At 43.1% G+C, this 19,980-nt stretch overlaps 1 protein-coding gene across 1 annotated transcript in view; it reads left to right on the forward strand.

Annotated features, from left to right (window-relative positions):
* Positions 1 to 19,980, forward strand: part of MSRA (methionine sulfoxide reductase A) — a 371,460-nt gene that overhangs the window by 237,115 nt on the left and 114,365 nt on the right. Inside the window, exon 4 of the mRNA XM_082843176.1 lies at positions 7,187 to 7,291. Within this exon, the coding sequence (XP_082699302.1) occupies positions 7,187 to 7,291 (105 nt within the window). The remainder of the gene's footprint in view (positions 1 to 7,186; positions 7,292 to 19,980) is intronic.

Here is a 19,980-nt window from a genome sequence, read left to right on the forward strand (position 1 = left end):
ACAGCTGTGAGCGGCAGGGACGCGGGTGAGGTGTGCTCTGGCCAAGCCCAGTGCGGAAGCCAGGCCCCGAGCGCGCGGCCCCGTGCCCCTCAGCCTGGGTGGAGCCCGGACGTGTGGCTCTCAATGGGCAACCTGTTGACTGTGAGGTGTGGTCCAGGGCTGGGCCTTGACCTAGAGAGGGGCGAGCAGGCCTCGAGGTCTCTCACTGCCCTGCAGAGACAGCAGAAGCCCGGCTCACGGCGGAGGGGCACCCACTTTGTGCAGCTTCTGCCCGGGGACCGGGTGCTGTCTCCACGGCCTCCCGCCCTCCGCCCCCACCCCCACCCCCACCCCCACCCCATTGCAGCAGCAAGGACCCGGGCCCCGGCAGGTGTGCACGGTCTCCATCTCTCTCTGCTTTTGTCTTCTGCGTCCCGACCAAGCCCCCTCCCAGAAGGCAGGCTTCCGCTGCCCTGGCTTCCGCTCTTCCCCACACGCTGGGACCACGCAGGTCTCGGCTGCTCGGCTGGGTGGCCCTTGGGTCCCCCCCTAGACGAGCCCACCCCCAGGAGCCCCTCGTGGGCTCAAGCTGCCCTTGGTGCAGGTGGCCCTGCTCCTTCTCCTTCTGGAAATCTCGTGGCATCGGATCTGCCCACCGCGTTGGGGAGGAGCCACCACTTCTAGAGAGAGTTTGGAGTGTAGCTGTCACCTCCAGTCTCGCTCGCTCCGCTCAGCGTGCTAGCTGTGGGATGCTGGCCACCCATCACTGCTGCCCACCAACCTGCAGTCACTTGGTTCTGACCAGAGGGAGGTGGCCTCCCAGGGTCCCAGCCCAGGGGGCAGTGGACGCTTCTGCTCGTCTCAGTTCGGCAGCTCTGTGCTGTCTCCTGGCTACACCGACTCTGAGGGACAGAGGTTCTCGTAGGAAGGAAATTGTCGACAGCCACAGTGTGGTAGGACACAGCTTCTCCAGGGAGGCAAGATCCCAGCCTCAGCTTCTGCTCCTGGAGCCCTGTTTCTGGAGGTTTCTTTTTACCCAAATTAAGCACCCTCTCATTAAACCCCTGTCCTTTTATTTCTGATTCTAAAGTGGGGACTCACACTTGAAAAACACAGTGTTTCTCTGCCACCCTACACTTCATCAAAAGAGTGAGAATCTGGGTCCTTTATGGTGTGGACGAAGGCCAGACCACAGTCCCCACTGGGGTCAGAAGGTGCCGGCTGGGCCTGCACCTCAGCACCCGGTCAGTGGTTATAGACACTCGACTGATATTTCTATCAGTCGAATGGATAAATAAGATCAGAATTATCCACTTACAGAGACATGTGTTTTCTCCTGCAGTTTAGTCCTTATGGGGAGGGGTCCATGCTAAGGAAACATAAAAGGGTAACAACAATAGAAGCGTCACATTTGTGTATAGAGAGCTGGCCTTTTCCCCAGAACTTTACCACATATGACCTCGTTTAATCTTTATGACTCTTCTGTCACAGAGGTTATTTTTTATTCCTATCTGAAATAGTAGGAGACCCTGGGTCACAGTCGAAAACAGTGTTAAACTACTTGTTAGAACTATGGCTTAAGTTACTTCTAGTCACGTTAATTCTCATCTTTTCCCACTCCATCACAGCTGAGTAGAGTATAATTCTAATAATTCAGCTTACGATAAGACATAGAGACTTAGACTTCTGTGTGCCAGGCACGGTTCTGGCTCCTCATTTTGCAGATGAGGAAACCGTGGCATCAAGTGGTAAAGTAGATGAAGGGCCTTTGATAGTGGGCGTGGGCCCCCTAGGTAAGGCAAGGCTCATAGCCAAGGAACTGTGATTTGAACCAGCGTCTTCCTCCCTTCCTGGCCCTGCCCAGGTCACGCAGCTGCCGAGTAGCAGAGCCAGAGCACTGCCCAGGCAGCCTGGCTCGAATGTGTGCTTCTCAGCAGAGTACAACACTGCCCCCTGCTATCGTCCCCCTGCCTTCCTGTCTCACCAGCTCCTGGTCTCTTTTCTGGTCTCATCTGCTGGGTAGGCCACCTCCCTGGTTTCTCTTCTTCTCCCCAGCCCACCGGTAGTAAAAACTAATCATGTTGACCTGGAAGAGTTGAAGATCGCATTTTCCCCATGGGATGGAACGCTGTCACACAGGTCTTTAAGAAATGACTGATTTGTCTTGGGGTTCTCTTTAAAAACACCTGGTTCTGTGGATGACTTGGCTTCCACAAAGCTCTAGCTGACTCTAGATGTGTGATTTTTCTGCCCCCAGAACACTGCCATGTGTGGGTCTTCTGGGATGTTTTGTCTTGTAAGGAATGACTGACCGTAGCCTACCCCTCTGTGTTCCTTCACCTCCCTTTGGAGTCATGAGTTAAAGTGACACGGGGGAAATGCTCAGAGAAGACATTCATCCTTTGCGTTTTTCCTTTCAAGGTATTTTTGAATGACAGTGTTAAAGCACCTATAACACTGCTGTGAACTGTTAACAAGCACATTTGCACATCACATCTATCATGCTGTTTGCACGATGTTATGTGAAGAAACAGCTCAAAGTATTTTTAAGATATAGCCTTTTATCTTCGGAAGCACCAGAAACTATTTGCAGATTGGTCTTGGGAATCAAATTAGCCTAACACATCGGTGAGTTCCTGGAGGTGTGGGCATTTCTGTAAGTGGTTCCTGGCCCCTTAAGCCTTCTGATCATTTGCACTGTGTATTTTTATACAGGCTCTTGTACTTTGGAGAAATAAAATAAAGAAACTTAAAGGTGAGTTTGACAAGGGCTTCTCCACACTGTTTGTCAATGCAGATGGATCCTGAATTTTAATGGTAGTAGTTTCTTTTAAACAACCAAACCTCTTTAAACCTCTCCACAAATAATGTCAGTGCGCAGATTATGTCTAAAAGTGTGTGCTGGTGAGGGGAAATCTTTCCTGACCCCATACTGCAACCATGAAGGAAGAGCCTAATCCTGGAAAACAGTCTTGACAGCCTGGCTGTCAGTTACCTCCATCTCATCTGGGCCACTGCCTGCGTGACATTTTGCTGTCACTTGATGACTTCAGGTGTCTACATTCAGGAGCCCAGCTTGGGGTCATAGAACGAGCCAGACCTTGCACCTCCAGTTGAAACCTGGTTGGCTGCCGCTTACCGGCTGTGGGATGTTATGTGAAAAAACTTGTGGAGAGGCCTTGGTTTCCTCACCTGTAAAATGGGGATGGCATCCCTGTTGTAAAATTGTTGTGAGCAACATCTGTGTGCCCATGTTCATAGCAGCTTTATTCACAATAGCCAAAAGGAAGCAGCCCAAGTGTCCATTGACAGATAAATGGATAAACCAAATGGGGCACATACAAACAATGGAATGTGATTCAGCCTTAAAAAAGAAGGAAATTCTGACACGTGCTTCAGCTTCAGACACGTGCTTCAGAATCTTGAGGACATTCTGCTGATGAAATGAGCCAGTCACAACAGGACAAATACAATATGATTCCACCGACATGAGGTGCCTAGAGGAGTCAAATTCACAGAGACAGAAGGAGAATGGCAGTCACCTGGGGCTGGGGGAAGGTAAAATTGGGGAGTTAGTGTTTAGCGGATATGAAGTTTCGATTTTGCAAGATTAAAGGAAGTTCTGGAGGTGGATGATGGCGATGGTAGCACGATGAGGTGACTGTACTTAACACCACTGAATTGTGCACTTAAAAATAGTTAAGCTGGTAAGTTTTATGTTGTGTGTATTTTACCTCAGTAGAGAAAAATTGGAAGAAAGAATTACGAGCATTGAAGAACACCCAGTAGGTAAAGTGCCTGCCATATTATCAGTGTCCAGTAACTAGTAGCAGCTTCTGCTAGGGTTTGGGATTATAACTAATGGTTGCGGGACATCTCATCATGTGGCTGTACCATAATTTGTTTCTTTTTTGTTTGACTTTTGGATTTCTTATGGTACTCCACCATTGTAGCAATGATGGAATGAATTTTCGTATTTGTGTATGTCTTTTCTATTATTTGGGGTTTATATCTTTGAGGTTGATTTCCTGGGTCACTTAATCAAGGTGAATTAATCTTAGTCTTTGGGGCTCTTGCTTCTTATGCCCGTAGAGTTTCAGAAGGGTGCTGTCATGTTCAGTGTCACCACCCAAGTAAGGGCGCCAGCCTCACAGTGTCCTCATCAGCACTAGGCACAATTTTAAGCAGTTTTGCAAAATGAAATGAGTAAGAGATGGTGTTTTAATGTTTAATATACATTTGTTTGCTTTTATTTGATCACTGGAAATGTTGAGAACTTTTCATGCCTGGATCTACATTTATTTTTTCCAATGTGTATTGCCTGTTTACATCTTTTGCCTATATTTCTAGTGTGGTTTCAGTGCTTTTCTTATCAAATTTTTTTTGTCATGTTTGTAACATATTGTTGCCATTTTTAATATTCAGACAGTCTTACTAGTTATGTAGTTAAATCATTCATTTAAACATTTCAAAACACAATTATAAGATTTTAAAGTAGATCAAAAATGGTTTTGCAATAACATGGTTATTATACTTAATGAATCTTCTTCCCATAATTCCCTTATCATTCTTTTAATACCTATTAGCATAAAATCTGTTTAGATGTTAACTTACATGACTATAGTATTTGAATTAAAATTATGTAGGCTGACCAATTAAGAATAAAATATTAATAACCCAATATAAAGAAGACATAACAAAAATTAGAGAAAATAAAAAATTAAAATTATTAATAAGCATGACATTTTTTACCTCACTAATAATTAAATTCATTAAAAATAAAATGATAGGATATTATCTTCCATCTATAAATTTGGTAGGGATTAACAACATTGTGATGGTGACTGAGGCTGACCCTCAGATATGCTGCCAATGGGGAGAAAAAATTGGGTCAACTTTAATGAATAGCAGTTTAGCACAAGGTATCAAGTATCTTTAAAATGTTCATAAACATTGATTTAGAAAATTCCCATATATAACTAAGGCTAGAGGCAGCCTCAAAAATGTAGAAAAAATATTTATATTCATAGATAAAAATAGGATTCAATACAAATGCCCAATGACAGGGAATGATTGAATAAGTAATAGTACGGCCATCTTTGGAGTGTTATATAGTCATTATAAATGGTATTTCCTAAAAATTTCAGTGATATGGGAAAACACTCACGATATGCTGTTAAGTGGAAAAAGCATGATGCAGTGATTACAGTAAAACAAACTGTGTGTCACGGTGCGAGTTTGTGTGTGTTTTGTGTATGTATGTGTCTCGTACATATCTAGAAAGAAGTGCGTAAAAAGTATTGATAGTACTTATGTGGTAAGAGTACGGGTGATTTTTATTTTCTTTTCTATATTTCTGCACATTTTTTAAGCTTTATATTGTTTGCAAATCATCGTTTCTACAATCAGAAATTTTAACTGCTAAGGAAGACTAAAGATAATAAGTAGATCTCTCTCCTTTTCTGGATTCATGTTCCCTTTGCTCTCTTCGCTTTGATATATTGGACAGAACCCTGGACAAGAAGTCAGAAGGTGTTTTTTCAGGTTATGGTCCAGAAATTTGCTAGCTATATGACCTTGGGAAAATCTAACTCATATGTACCTGTTTGCCAGTTTGTAAAATGGGGATTTCTACCTTCCCTGCGTGTACCATTGGAGGGTTTAAGAATTAAGGTGAGATTACCAACATAGGGGAAAACACTTCTGCAAACTAAGATGCAAGTTCAAAGGATTCCCCAAACCACTGGGAGGGCTGATAATTTGTTAGAAGGACTCACGCAAGTCCAGAGCTGTTATCCTCACAGTTATAGCTGATTACAGGAAAAGGATACAGCTCAAAGTCAACTAAAGGAAGAGTCACAGAGGTGGAGTCTGGAAGGATTCCAGTGCAAAGCCTCTGTGTCATCTCCCATGCAGTCAGGATATGTTACCCTCCTGGCCTCCATGTGTGACAATATGCAGAGTATTGCCAACCAGGAAGCTCTCCCAAGCTTTGGTGTCCAGAATTTTTAATTGGGGCTTCGTTACATAGGTATGATTGATTGATTGCCCACATGGTTGAACTCAGGCTCTCGGTCAACCGATACTGTGTTACCCAAAGCCGCCACCCTCAGTCACATGGTTGGTCTTTCCGACATGGCAGCCTCTACCCTAGGACTGTTGGCAGCCCTACCCTGAGATTCAGTGTGGCTAGCCCCACCCTAAGAGTATAGGTGTGGCCTCTCTAAATGAGGACACTCCTATCGGGTATGACCTAGATTACGTACCAGAGCCAAGGCAGAGGCCAGCTACCTGTTTGGGCAAGGCTAAATTCTTTACTACACACAAGGTGACGGAAAGAGATGGAGAACAAATTTAAACATAGAGATGATGTTAGTATGGAGGGGTCTGTTATTTACCATATGTTCTAACATTGTAAAATAAGAGAGGGCATGAATTCCACAGGTGCAAGTGATTTGAAAATCTGCAAGGGGAACGAGCACCCTGCCTTGCGGGTACTGCAAGTACCCGCTTCCCTGATCCTTAGAACCTTGGGGACCACCTTTGAGAAGGGAGTGTGCTAACAGTGGGGGCTGCAGAGAGGCTTTTGCTACAGTAGTTGTTTACCACAGAGACGAATTAGGCTGAGAAAACACTTACCGTCCTGCTGGGTGTATGAATCTGACCCTCGCCTCAGTGTTAACAGCACAGCAAATATGTCTCTCTGTTAACGAATATATCTAATGTGAACGAGTTATAAGCCTGTTTTTTTCTTGGGTTTCTCTACCTGGCACCATCTCCCTCTGTAGTGCAGCTGAGCTTACTATGTACAGAGAAGAGGGGGGTGATAAAAATAAATTGGCTCGTTCCCCTTGCAGAGTTTCAAATCTCTAGCACCATGTCAGGTTGGATCCATAAGGTTTCATAAGAGTGAGATTAGAAAAATGAAAACCTGAGTTTATTTTCTCATGGAATTAAAACAAAATTAGAACACAATGAAGAGGAATCATCATTCTCAGGAAACTTGCTCGAGGACAACCGTGTGCTTTTATGGAAAAAGAACCAGCGACAGAGACTTAGGATGAAAGCATTAAAGTACGATTGTGCTCCCACCCTGCCTTCAGAGGGAAGAATTTCAGCCTTTGTCTAGTGGTTTTTTGGAAACAAATAACTTGTCATAAATTGATGTTGTCAGTAAATTTGGGTTGTACGTTCTGTTTCTTTCAAGGAAGAACTGGCCACGCAGAAGTAGTCCGAGTGGTATACCAGCCAGAACGCATCAGCTTTGAGGAGCTGCTCAAGGTCTTCTGGGAGAATCACGACCCGACCCAAGGTAGATGAGTGAGCCAGTATTTAATTATCTTACTAATTACAGCTGGGATAATTAGTGTTTGAACTGCATGGAAGAGATGAACCTTGAAATCACACAGGAGCTCAAGAATATGATTGCAGACATTTATTGACGGAGACGGGGAGGGGCTGGGGAGAAAGAGGGCGAGAGAATAAAGGCACAGCCACCGTCTGCGCCCCTCCCCCCTTTACAGCTGTCAGGGGTGGGAAAATTCCCACAGAGAAAGACACCAGACAATAGAGACTCGTTCACCTTTGATTATTGCATTATTCCTCCTTAATGCAGTCTTTTGTCTACCAAATTAAAGTGTCTTTCTAGCAGCTCCAAAGTTTTCCTGATTTATGGTTCCTTTATTTCCCTGAATTTATTTAGCCTTTCTCATCTTTTGACATTATGAGCCATTTTTTTTCCTTTTAAATGTCTGTGGGTGATTTAAAAAAAAAAAGAACATAAAGGTAAAATGCAGTATTCAGTGGTTCTACAATGCTTGGGTTATTTAAATATTTCATTTGTCTTCTTCGGAATTTATTATATGAGATATTAATATATTCGGGCTGTAAACAATGGTGGTCAGGAATTTTATCTGAATGCACACACAAGCAAAAATCTCCTGTTGGCAAATATCATTGTAATATTCAGTAACGGAGTAATCTCCGGATTTCATCTTAACAGCCTTACAAGCACTGCTTTGCCAGTGTGATGATCTGATACTATGAGGCTTATGGACTGAAAAGTCCTGTGTATCCGATGTGATTTTCATTTAGCAATCGGTCTATTTAATGGAAATATTTTCCCTTTGGTGTCAGATTTTGGGGGTGTGGGTACGCCATGTTGGCTATTTTCTGATGAATGGATGTATTTTTCCAAATGTGCATTGTGCTTTGGGGTGGGACCTTACCAAGACCCCAGCAGCATAGGTTGGTGAGTCCTGAGTTCTGGTTCCACTTAATGCCAGGGTGGTTTGCCAGAGGGCAAAGGTCAGAGCTAAGGCAAGAACAGCAAAATGATCAACGAGCCAGGGTCAGGCAGGTCCAGGATCCAGGTACATCCAGCGGGGTGTGTAAAGGCCACGAAGGAGGCCAGGAGCAGGCTCTCCATGACAGTGAAGTCTGGTTGACATGGGGAGATGAGTCCCTGGTGGGAGAGCAGTGAGGTATGGGGCAGGGGAGGTGCAGAACTGGTAGGGCAAGAGCACTATCATCGGAAGGTTCTGATGCCACCCCCGTTTGGACTACTGGACTGTCACATCATATGAGAACGGTAAGCCTAATGGCTTAGACACGCATGACTCAAAGGGAAACTGACTGGTGAGCATCATAAGTAAGGGTCGTGACAGCCAGGAACTCATGCTGGGAAGCCTTTGGTCCACATGGAGCAGCCATTCAGCCTCTTGGCTCTCAAAGCTGAGGGTCAGGCAGGATGCTGAGGGCTCCAAAGTTCTAAGTGGAGACACCTATCAGAGCCCAGGCAAACCTGAAGTCATGGAGGAGACAGGCTCCCCGCAGGCCCACAAGGCTGGGTATGTGGCCTTGGCCTGGCCACCCGTAATGCTGTGTCCTGATACAACCACCTTATGCTTGACCCCCGCAACATTTCAAAGAGGGTGAAGTCTGTCATCCACTTCTCTCTCCTTACTTCTCTTAATGTCTTACCCATTTTATCACATCTTTACTAGCACACCTCAGTTATTAGGCCACTAGTTCTGGCCCCTGAATCTCAGGGGAATTCCACCTTCAAAAGAACTTTAGGAGAACCTCTTGTTCTCCCCATCCCATGGATCAGACTTGTCTCAACATTGCCTCAGTCCTCTTTGAAATTCTTGGTTTACTATCTGTGTTAATTTGCTAAGGCTGCCATCATAAAGTATCACAGGCTGGGTGGCTTAAACAACAGAAATTAATTTTCTCACAGTCCTGGAGGCTGGGAGTCTGAGTCGAAGGCATTGGCAGGGTTGGTTTCATCTTGGCTTGTCGATGGCTGTCTTTTCCTCATACAGTCTTCCCTCTGTGTGTGTCTGTGTCCTGATCTCCTCTTTGTATAAGAACACCAGTCACATTGGATTAGGGCCCACCCAAATTACTTCATTTAATCTTAATCTTTAAAGTCTCTATCTCCAAATGAAGTTACACTCTGAAGTATTGGAGGTTAGGGCTTCAACATGTGAAGTGTGGGGAGGGGTGGGACGCACTTTAGCCCATAACACTGTCCAATAATGTAACCAGTTGATGTGCTGTTCTTCCAGAGGTGTTTTTTTTTCCTAACAAGGTGTTCACAGGCTCATAGACTGGAAGAGACTTTAGAGGTCATCTGGTTCAATTCTATGAGTCAGAAGATGAAGTTGGTAATGAGGGAATGATGGGGGTCACAGACAGTGGGACTGGAATGTCGAGTGGCCTATTTTTTACACTGATATTTTGGACAAATTATACATGTAGGAGGAGAGTTTTTCTACCCTTGTGTATATTTGTTTCTGCTTAGAGTAGTGCTTCATGTAATATATACAATCACACATATTAAATCACAAGATATCTGATCTTCCTGCATTATTATTAGAATTACTTTTTTAGATAGTTCGGTGTAATGGGCCATGGTAACAATCTTTTTCTGCCTTGTAGGGTTTCCTAGGACCCTTCTGGAAATAGGGCCAGTGGAGTGATCATATGATCCAGTCCTGATCAATCAGTATCTTTTCCTGTTGTCAACAATGTTTGATCCAAAGAACAGGCATGTGACCCAAGCAGAACCAGCTAGAGTCCTTCCCTGGGACTGTCGTATGTTCTCAGTTTGTTGCAGCTGCTGGGGTGGGTGCTCTGTATGGGGAATGCCGTGCCCACCAGAGAAGCGAGGGAGGAAGATGAGCAGATGGGAGGAGAAAACCCTCAGGAGGCTCTGAGGCCCTGAGGCTCCTCATTCCTGCAGCTCTTCCTTCAATTCTGAGAGCTCTCCTGTGAGCTCTTCAAGCTAGGAGAGCTACTAGGTATTCCCTTCCTTTTTTTAACTTGAGCTAGTTTGTTGGCTTTCTATTACTTCCAACAACAACAAAAACCCTAACTAATCCACTTAACTCAATTTAAACAATGAGCATTATACTCGATCATTATATTCAGTAACTGTTAGTTAACCGTGTTCATCTGGCTCCATAAATCAGAGGTCTGAAGCCATTTGAATGGTTTTATCATTGACTCAGACACCAAGGAGCGGACACTAGAAATTGTTTCTTCAAGACCTGTTGGAGGTTCCTTGGTAATTCAGAATTAGGATTTAGGATTTGGGACATATGGCCTGAGAACATATCAGATGCCTTTTCAATATTTCTGAAGTATTGTGAAAGATAAGCATTCATTAATGACATTTACTTTTGCCAGGTATTCTGCTAAGTGGTGCTAGATCACTAAGTGGTCTGGAATAAGCAGCAGTAACATTTTGGTTAACACACAGGGAAGATACATTTCTATAGGAAGAAAATAGTTAAATCCCAATAAACTGAGATCAAATGAGCATTCACATAAATGTGTGTAAGATCACAGACGAAAATGTTAACCTGAAATAATTAAAACAAGTATTGGTTAACCCTGGGAGATTAAAAGCAAAAATATAAGTTCATAAGAAGTCTGGTATCAATGGATTTAATATTTCCAGGGAACTCTGAAGGTCTAAAACGTGTAATCATGTAATTTTTCTGAGGTAAGAATTTGAAGTCCACTTGCTAAAGGATGGGCATGCGGCAGGAGATAGCTGAGCTGCAGGTGAACTTGGCCATCTGAACACAACTTCTTAATTCTCTACCTGAAGTCACATGATGACTCTTATCACATTTCACAGTGAAAAGTGGCCCAGAAAAGAAAAGCATCCAGTAGGGCAGGTGGGGGAAGTAGAGGCGTGTAAGACTGATTACTCTTACTCAGAAGATGGACGTTTGTAAGGACAGAAGCATGTTGGCTTTGGTGGAGACTCTGGTCTGTGAAGCAGTCCATTGTAGGTTCTTTTCAGAAACAAGAGTGAGTGATTCCTCCACCTGCTTGAAGAATGCTCTTACCTGTACCAGAATTACTTATCAACAAAAAGACAAAACTTAAGGAAAAGTTGAGATGACATTGATCTTTGATGTGGTGATAGGCCCACCCCGACACACACGATTCTCAGCAGCAGTAGGCCTCAAGAGAAATGCATTTTAATTAGCATGTTGAAAGGCTTTACTGCCTTGTTTATAAAGTTATGAAGGATTTGCAGGGGCCACTAAAAATCTTTAGTTATAATTTACTTCACTTTGTGGGAGAAGCAATATCCTTGAGTGGTATTAGCAAATGCGGGATCTTCACGGTATAGACCAGACAGAGAAAATCCTGCACGTTCTTCCCTGCTTCAGGCTACTAAAGCAGCTCTCACAGTATCTGTCCCAGTGGAAAGGAGGAAATCCCCATGGTCCACCAGTTTGAAGGGAGCAGAGCTGGTAAGAGCCATCAGAAAGTGTGGGCTTTTAAAGTGACAGGGGGCCCAAGACCCGTTATTCCACAGCCAACAGGCAGTGAGTCCTGAGAGAGTACTGCTCCGTGGATTCGCTTCAGGTGAAGTTTACAGATGACTGGCCAGTAAACGGAATAGTCTTTTCTCTGAATTTACCACGAAACTTCTGCTTTTGCCGAAGCATTCAGATACCACTGTTTGAGCTAATGCGTCCTCTTCTGGCTTTGTCTCACTCACGGGACAAATACAGTTCCTCCAGCCTCCTAAGGATAGCGTGCCCCTTCCTGACCGTGTGGTCCCCAAACTCCCCCGGTCTCCAGACAGCATGACAGAGCCCGACATTTAGATTTGGGTTCTGGCTCCAGAAGGACCTCTTCCCAACCTCACGACCTTGACCAAGATACTTACTCAGTCTGGAACTCTGTTTTCTCATCTACAAAAAAGGGGTAGTACTATCTATCCTGCGTACTCCTTGGGTTGTCGTAAGAATGAAATGAAATTATGTGAAAATCACTTGAAAACGTCAAGAACCATGCAGGTGGCCGCTTTGTCGTTGTGTTCTTCTCAACACAACAATACAGCTCCACCCGTTTTATTTAGTTCTTTTTATATCCGTGATTTCTGTGGGAAAATATTTACCCTCTGCTTACTAAAGGGTGGGTTTTCTACCCACAAAGGTTCTTTTGTACTTCCTGCTAGTTGGAAAGATTTCAACTGTTTGTGTTCTCGTTCTATGATGAAACTGCTGGCGGTGATGGTGATGAGGTTAGTGGGCAGAAACCTCCTCGCGTTTGCTGCTGACACAGTGCTCAGAAGAACCAGATAAGATCCCAGCGTCTGATGCTTGCTCTGTAGCCCTGTACCTAGCATGCTCTGTGCATGAATTCCGTCGTTTCGGTCCTCCTATTCCTGCCGGAGGAGGCAGGGCCCAGACCCTGTGCCCTGAGCCAAGCCACAAGCACACAAGTGCACAGTGTGGAGACTCAGCTTTGCCTGACTTGATCCCATAAACCTGACTTCTCGATTCCAACCTGTTTCACCCTCCTCGATCCTGGGGAAAGGACAGCAGCACCATTTAGGAAGCACCCCTTACGGGCCAGTCTTAGTGGTAGATGCTTTGTACCTATCATTTCATTTAACCCTTACCATAATCTTATGAATTGGGGTTCACTGTCTTCGCTTAACAGAAGAGAAGAAATGAGGTTCCAGAAGACTGACAGTCTTGCTTGATGTTGTTGGCAATATTTGGACACAGCTCTGACTAAAGCCCGAATCTATTTTCTTTCCCCTACACCAGAGGGGTCCATGCTTCTTGACTAGGAGGACCTCTTCTAAAGATAAACATTTTTCAGGATCCCCCATGTGATATAGTTGTGCCCTTAGTAACCTTTTTAAAGCAAATATATGAAAATGCTACTGCAAATTTAATCACTTTAAACTGAATGCCTGTTTTATTAACTAGCACAATGTCACGTACCTCTGGAAAATGGAAATGCCTACATGCATAACGCATTCCACAGCCTCTAGGCCATGCCTGCTGCACAGTTGGATTTGTGGACCTCTAGTAGTAGCTCCCGGCCTTCCCAGGGGCTGCGGCCGCAGGTGGGGAACTGCTCTGGTTAGTGGTGGCCTTTCTGCAGAGGCCTTCTGGCTGAGACTGTGAGCTGACCCCAGTATCAGTTTCCCTACGTCTGAAGGATTGGAATTTTAGCTGGATGTGCAACCACCAATAAAGACTAAATTTCCCAGACTCCTTATGACGAAGTATAGCCACATGTCTGAATTCTGACTACCAGAACATGAGTACCAGTGATGGTGTCAAATTCGGTACACTTAGAGGAAAGGCCATTCTCTTCTTTCGTCCTTCCCGCAAGTTACTTGTGGATGCAGTGATGAACGGTCTTAGACCACAGGGGTGGAGGCCTCACCCTTGTAACTGAGGAGCTACAAGATCGAAGGCTCCAGAGTCAGTATCCCAGGCTGGACTCTTTATGTAAGAACTTCTTTAAGCTGTTGTTATTTTGGTTCATTCCAGGCCTTCTTTTCTTTTTCTTTTTTTTTTTCTTACAACAGCTGAACTAATCCTTACTAAAATTGCCTTCAACTGTAAGCTGGTGATGAACTCCCAGTCACTCCTCTGAAGATCTTAATTAAAATGCTTCCTTAATTAAAACAGCTTTAATCAAATCTGATAAGAGTATGGACTCTGGGGTTAGAGGATATGGCTTTAACCAGGCCTGCCACGTACTAGCCATGTGGCCTGGGGAGGTTACGTCACTCACCGCCTCCTTTCTGTCTGTCTCTGCCTGACCGCTGGGTCGTGGCTCTCATTATTCTCATCTGGCTGCCACAATCGCCTCCTAACTGGCCTTGCCCCTTTCCCAATCCAGTACCCAGAATGGTCCGTCAAAAACACTAAACAAAAGTATGTGCCTCTGCTGCCTTTTCTTTGGGCTGATACACACTCAGCTGTACCATGGCAGCCCGGCCTGGGATCAGCTGACTGGCGCCTCCTGTTCCAGAGCCTCAGGTCCTGCCCTCACGCACCGCATGTCTGCGTCGTGGCCTGCATTTGCCCCATTCCTGGAAGACACAGGTGCTCCCTTGCTGGGCCCATACCCACGGCTCCATCTGCCCACAGCTGTTGGCGTGATTGGCTCCTTCCTTTCCTTCAGCTTAAAGAGTCACGTCCTCAGAGGGGTCTTCGCTGACCCGCCCTAACTGAAGGAGGCTCTCCAGCCCTCCTCCCGGCTTTTGCCATCACTGCCCTCTCTTTTCTTCCTAACGCTTACCACAGGGTGGACTGATTTGTCTGTTTATTGTTTATTAACTGTCTCCTCTTCTAGAAAGTAAGCTTCATATGAAATATTTTTTCATTGAACAAATGAATGAACGAACCTCAGTTTTCCCATCTGTAAAACGGTTCCTCTCCCATCAGTGTCCGTCAAGATGTATGAAGGAATGTAGTCTGTTGTGCAGAGCCCCGTGCCGGGCACAGAATAAGCATGTCATCTATAATAGCCACCATCCTCATCCTGCCCGTGTAAGAGCCATTTCACCACCTCCCATTTGTGGGCCTTGCTCTCTCTTGAACCCCAGTATTTCTCCATTTCTTTCCCTCTCATTTTCCCCATCTTATGTTTTGAATACGTTTGATCATTTCCTATGCTTGGTTCATACCCTTCATCCTCAATCCAGTGCTCAGCAGCCCTTTCCCTCCCACATCCCCCCTCCACCCTCCCACAGGGAGCTCCCAGGTGTCTCAGAAGCTTCATCTGGCTGTCCCCATGGGCCACACTGTCTCTGGTGTTGGTTTCATGGAGCCCTAGGACCACACACCCTGCCTTGCTGCCTCACCCTCAGAGCCAAGAGTAGGGGATTAATGTGGTTCCTCAGCCCGTGGTTGAGACTAGAGACCCCAAGGACTCTTCTCCATTCAGTGTCCGTGGACCACACATCCCCCTCCCAGCACAGCCCCGCGCTCACTGTGCAGCATCGCTAGAGGTGCGTGGTTCCCTGAGAATCTGCAGTGGGGCTGGTCCGCTTCAACTTTAGCAGGTTTGCTTCATAGCCTCTTTCCAGGTGCACCATAGAGAAGCCAGTGCCTGGTCTATCGGGGAATATTAATTGAAGAGAGAAAAATCCTCTTTTCCTTCTGTTTCTCATCAAGTTGGCAATTAAGTGCTGGTGTTCATATATTTGAACTGCCAAATTAATATCTGAACTTCGTTGTGCTGACCCTTTTAAGTTGGTCTTTTAAAATAAGTCACCAGTTTTGAAGGACTATCCTTTTTTTAGCCCACGTACAAGGAATCTATCATCTGCAAATAATTAGACAGTGGGAATTATATTGTATTGCTAATGAGCAGATGTGCATACTTATAGTGGAGGAACAGCTGCACACATACAAAATGCAAAAAAGTCCCAAACCCAGCATTATGAATTCTGAAAGAGATTTCATTCTTTTAAGAATTTCAGAAACAGGAAAAAAAGAAACAAAGAATTTAACTGATATTTTTCTTTATTAATTGTTCTTTCAGTCATACTTTTCCTTGCATAACATTATCATATATGTACACAGTATCTTTGCTATTTGCAAATGTGCTATTTGCACTTTCAAATCCCTCTCTCATATAATACTATGGAGCTTATATTTAACATTTTTCCTCTGCCTTTCTAGTGCTTTAAGGGTTTGGTGCCTCCAGACTCAATGACAGACTCCTACTGGGTATTTACTCTGGGCTGGGCATGATGCTCGGTTCTTATGTGTATGTGATCCCATTTGATCCTTGAAGTAACCCGTGAGTAGGTGGTCTTAAACCCATTTTACAGATGAACAGACAGGCCCAGAGAAGTGAAGTGATTTTCCATGAGCCAGTTAGTGCTTTATTGTCAGAGCTGGGATTTGGACCTAAAAGTTCAATTTCAAACCTTGTGTTATTTCCATTGTATGGTACGTCATCCTACATTGTTATAGGATGCTATCAGCCAACAGAAAACACAACCACACCGTAACTGGAAACAGCAGCACATTATCCAATGAAGAGTATCTGTCCTAACAAGCTCCTTGTAATACACATTACAGTTTTATAACCTGTTAAGGATTTTCAAGATTAAGAAGTTCAAATAGGCTTTTTTTAGGCTATAAATCAAAATTTATTTGTAATGGATAGTGTGGTGGCAGAGGTTAGGAATGCTAATATCTTTTGGCAGCCTATACCAAGGGCAGGTATCCAAGAATTTCTTTTGAAAGATGTGATTAGGGTCAGTAAGTTCAAACAGGCTTTTGAGAACTTTTAGCCAGGAAGAATTCCACATATTTGAGATAGGAGAGTTTAGATCATTTAAACTTTGCTGATCAATTCCTGAAATAATATAAAATCAATAAGGAGAAATGAAGTCAGAAGAATTACATTACTTCACATAAAAGAGTATTAAATTAGATAAGAGAAAAAAATCAGAGCTGATAACATTGGCAGGAACTAGAATTTCCAGGTTCTTAAATGGCAGGCTAGGCTATTCAGATCACCTTCTCATCAAAAGCAACTCAAAATGTTGGATAAGATATGAAAACATTAAAAGCATCACATCAAAATGCCGACAAAATAATTAGGAATTACCATGTAAAATTGAAGGGAACAGGGCTTCCCTGGTGGCGCAGTGGTTGAGAGTCCACCTGCCGATGCAGGGCACACGGGTTCGTGCCCCAATCTGGGAAGATCCCACATGTGGCGAAGCGGCTGGGCCCATGGGCCGCTGAACTTGCACGTCCAGAGCCTGTGCTCCGCAACGGGAGAGGCCACAACAGTGAGAGGCCCGCGTACTGCAAAAACAAAAACAAACAAACAAAAAAATTGAAGGGAACACAGGAATCCAGACTGGTAAGCAGGGGACTAAAACACCTTTGCTCTAGGGAATTTGCCAGTTCCAGAAGAGTTGAGTCTTAAGGACCTTATTAAGGGTATAGAGACTGTGACCAATGCAATTAAAGCACTTGATCTAATGGACATATATAAAACACTGTACCCTACACCTTCTTAATCACACATGGAAATGTACTAAGCCATAGAGTCTCAATATGTTGTAGAGGGACTAAAATCATAGAGATTATGTTTCTCTTATCATAATGTGATTATGCTGGAAATCAATAGCAAAAAGATATGTAGAAAATCCTTTTATGTTAGAATAGAAGAAATTTTATGATTATCTTATGGATCAAAGATAAGCCATAATGGAAATCAGAAAATATTATGAACTGACTGGTAATTAAAATACTACACTTCAAAACTTATAGGGCATGGCTAAAGCCGTTCTTAGAAGGAAATACAGAGCCTTAAATTCTTACATTAGAGGTGGTGAAAGACAGAGCTCAGCATCCATCTCAAGAACTTAGAAAGTCGGCAACAACATAAACCAAACAATGAAGAAGAAAGAAATAAGAACAGAAGTAAATGGAATAGGAAATAGAAAAGTAGTAGAGCGTATAAAGGAAGCCAGAAATTGATATTTCAAAATGGCTAATAAAATTGATAAAACATTGGTTAGTTGATCAAGGCAAAAATAAGGTTACAAATACCCATTATTGGGAAGAAAAAATGGGATATCACTGCAGATAGGCAACTTTACGTCAATACATTTGAAAAGTTAGATAATTAGATAAGACAGAGTCCTTAAAAATATAACAAAACTGGGAATTCCCTGGCAGTCCAAAGCACCGGGTAGGACTCCGTGCTTTCACTGCCGTGGCCTGTGTTCAATTCCTGGTTGGGGAACTAAGATCCTGCAAGCTGTGTGGCATGGCCAAAAACGAAACAAAACGGAATAGACCTAAAATCATTAAGAAATTGAATCTGTATTTTAAAAGCATCTCATAAAAATAACTCAGCTGCAGTTTTTTTGTTGTGTTATTTTTGTGGATCTTTAAAGCTGATTCTCATGTTTATTTGGAAAGGCAAAAGTTTAAGAAAAGCAGAGACCCTCTTGGATAAGAACAAGAGGATGGGAGGATTTGTTCTTCCGGATATCAAGATTTATTATAAAGCACATACTACCCAAAGCAATCTACAGATTAAATGCAATCCCTATCAAAATACCTATGATATTTTTCACAGATCTAGAACAAATAATCTTAAAATTTATATGGAAGCACAAAAGACCCCAAATTGCCAGAGCAAACAATCTGGAGAAAAAAGAACAAACCTGGAGTTATCGTGGTCCCTGACTTCAGACTATAACACAAAACTACAGGAATCAAAGCAGCATGGTGCTGGCACAAAAATAGACACATGGATACATGGAACAGGATAGAGAGCCCAGAATAAACCCACGCACCTATGGTCAATTAAGCTGTGACAAAGGAGGCAAGAATGTAGAATGGAGAAAAGACAGTCTTCAGTAAGTGGTGCTGGGAACACTGGACAGCTACATGTAGAACAATGAGATTAGAACACTCCCTAACACCACATACAAAAATAAACTCAAAATGGATTAAAGACCTAAATGTAAGACCTGAAACCATATAACTCCTAGAAGAGAGCATAGGCAGAACACTCTTTGACATAAATTGTAGCAATTTTTTTTTGATCTGTCTCCTAAGGCAAAAGAAATAAAAGCAAAAATAAACAAATGGAACCTAATTAAACTTAAAAGCTTTTACACAGTAGAGGAAACCATTGACAGAATGAAAAGACAACCTACTGAATGGGAGAAAATATTTGCAAATGATGTGACTGATAAGGGGTTAATATCTAAAATATATAAACAGCTCATACAACTCAATATTGATAAATAAACAATCCAATTAAAAAATAAGCAGAAGACCTGAATAGACATTTTTCCAAAGAAGGTATACAGGTAGCTAACAGGCACATGAAAGATACACAACATTGCTAATTGTTAGAGAAATGCAAATCAAAACTGCAGTGAGGTGCCACCTCACACCTGTCAGAATGACTGACATCAAAAAGTCTACACATAAATGTTGGCTAGGATGTGGAGAAAAGGGAGCCCTTGTACACTGTTGGTGGGAATGTAAATTGGTGCAGCCACTATGGAGAACAGTATGGAAGTTCCTCAAAAAACTAAAAATAGAACTACCATATGATCCAGCAGTTCCACTCTTGTATGTGTATCTGACAAAAATGAAAACACTAACTCAAAAAGATACATGCACCCCAGTGTTCATAGCAGTGCTATTTACAATAGCTAAGATACAGAAGCAACCCAAGTGTCCATCAACGGATGAATGGATAGAGAAGTTGTGGTGTGTATATATATATATATATATATATATATATATATATATATATATATATACACACACACAATGGAATATTACTCAGCCATAAAAATGATATTCTTCCATTTGCAACAATATGGATGGACCTAGAGGGTATTTTATGCTTAGTGAAATAAGTCAGACAGAGAAAGACAAATACTTCATGTTTTCACCTATGTGTGGAATCTAAAAAATAACACAAACAAATGTATATAACAAAACAAAAACAGACTCTCAGATATAGAGAACAAACTAGTGCTTACCAGTGGGGAGAGGGGAGGAGGGGGGCAAGATAGGGGTATGGGATTGAGAGTATAAACTATTATGTATAAAATAAATAAGCAACAAGGATATATTGTACAATACAGGGCAATATAGTAATTATTTTGTAATTTTATTTTTTTTAACTTTGGAAAGTTGATATTTCATT

Source organism: Leucopleurus acutus (genome assembly GCF_964270905.1).
Source record: "Leucopleurus acutus genome assembly, chromosome: 7".
Lineage (NCBI taxonomy): Eukaryota > Metazoa > Chordata > Mammalia > Artiodactyla > Delphinidae > Leucopleurus > Leucopleurus acutus.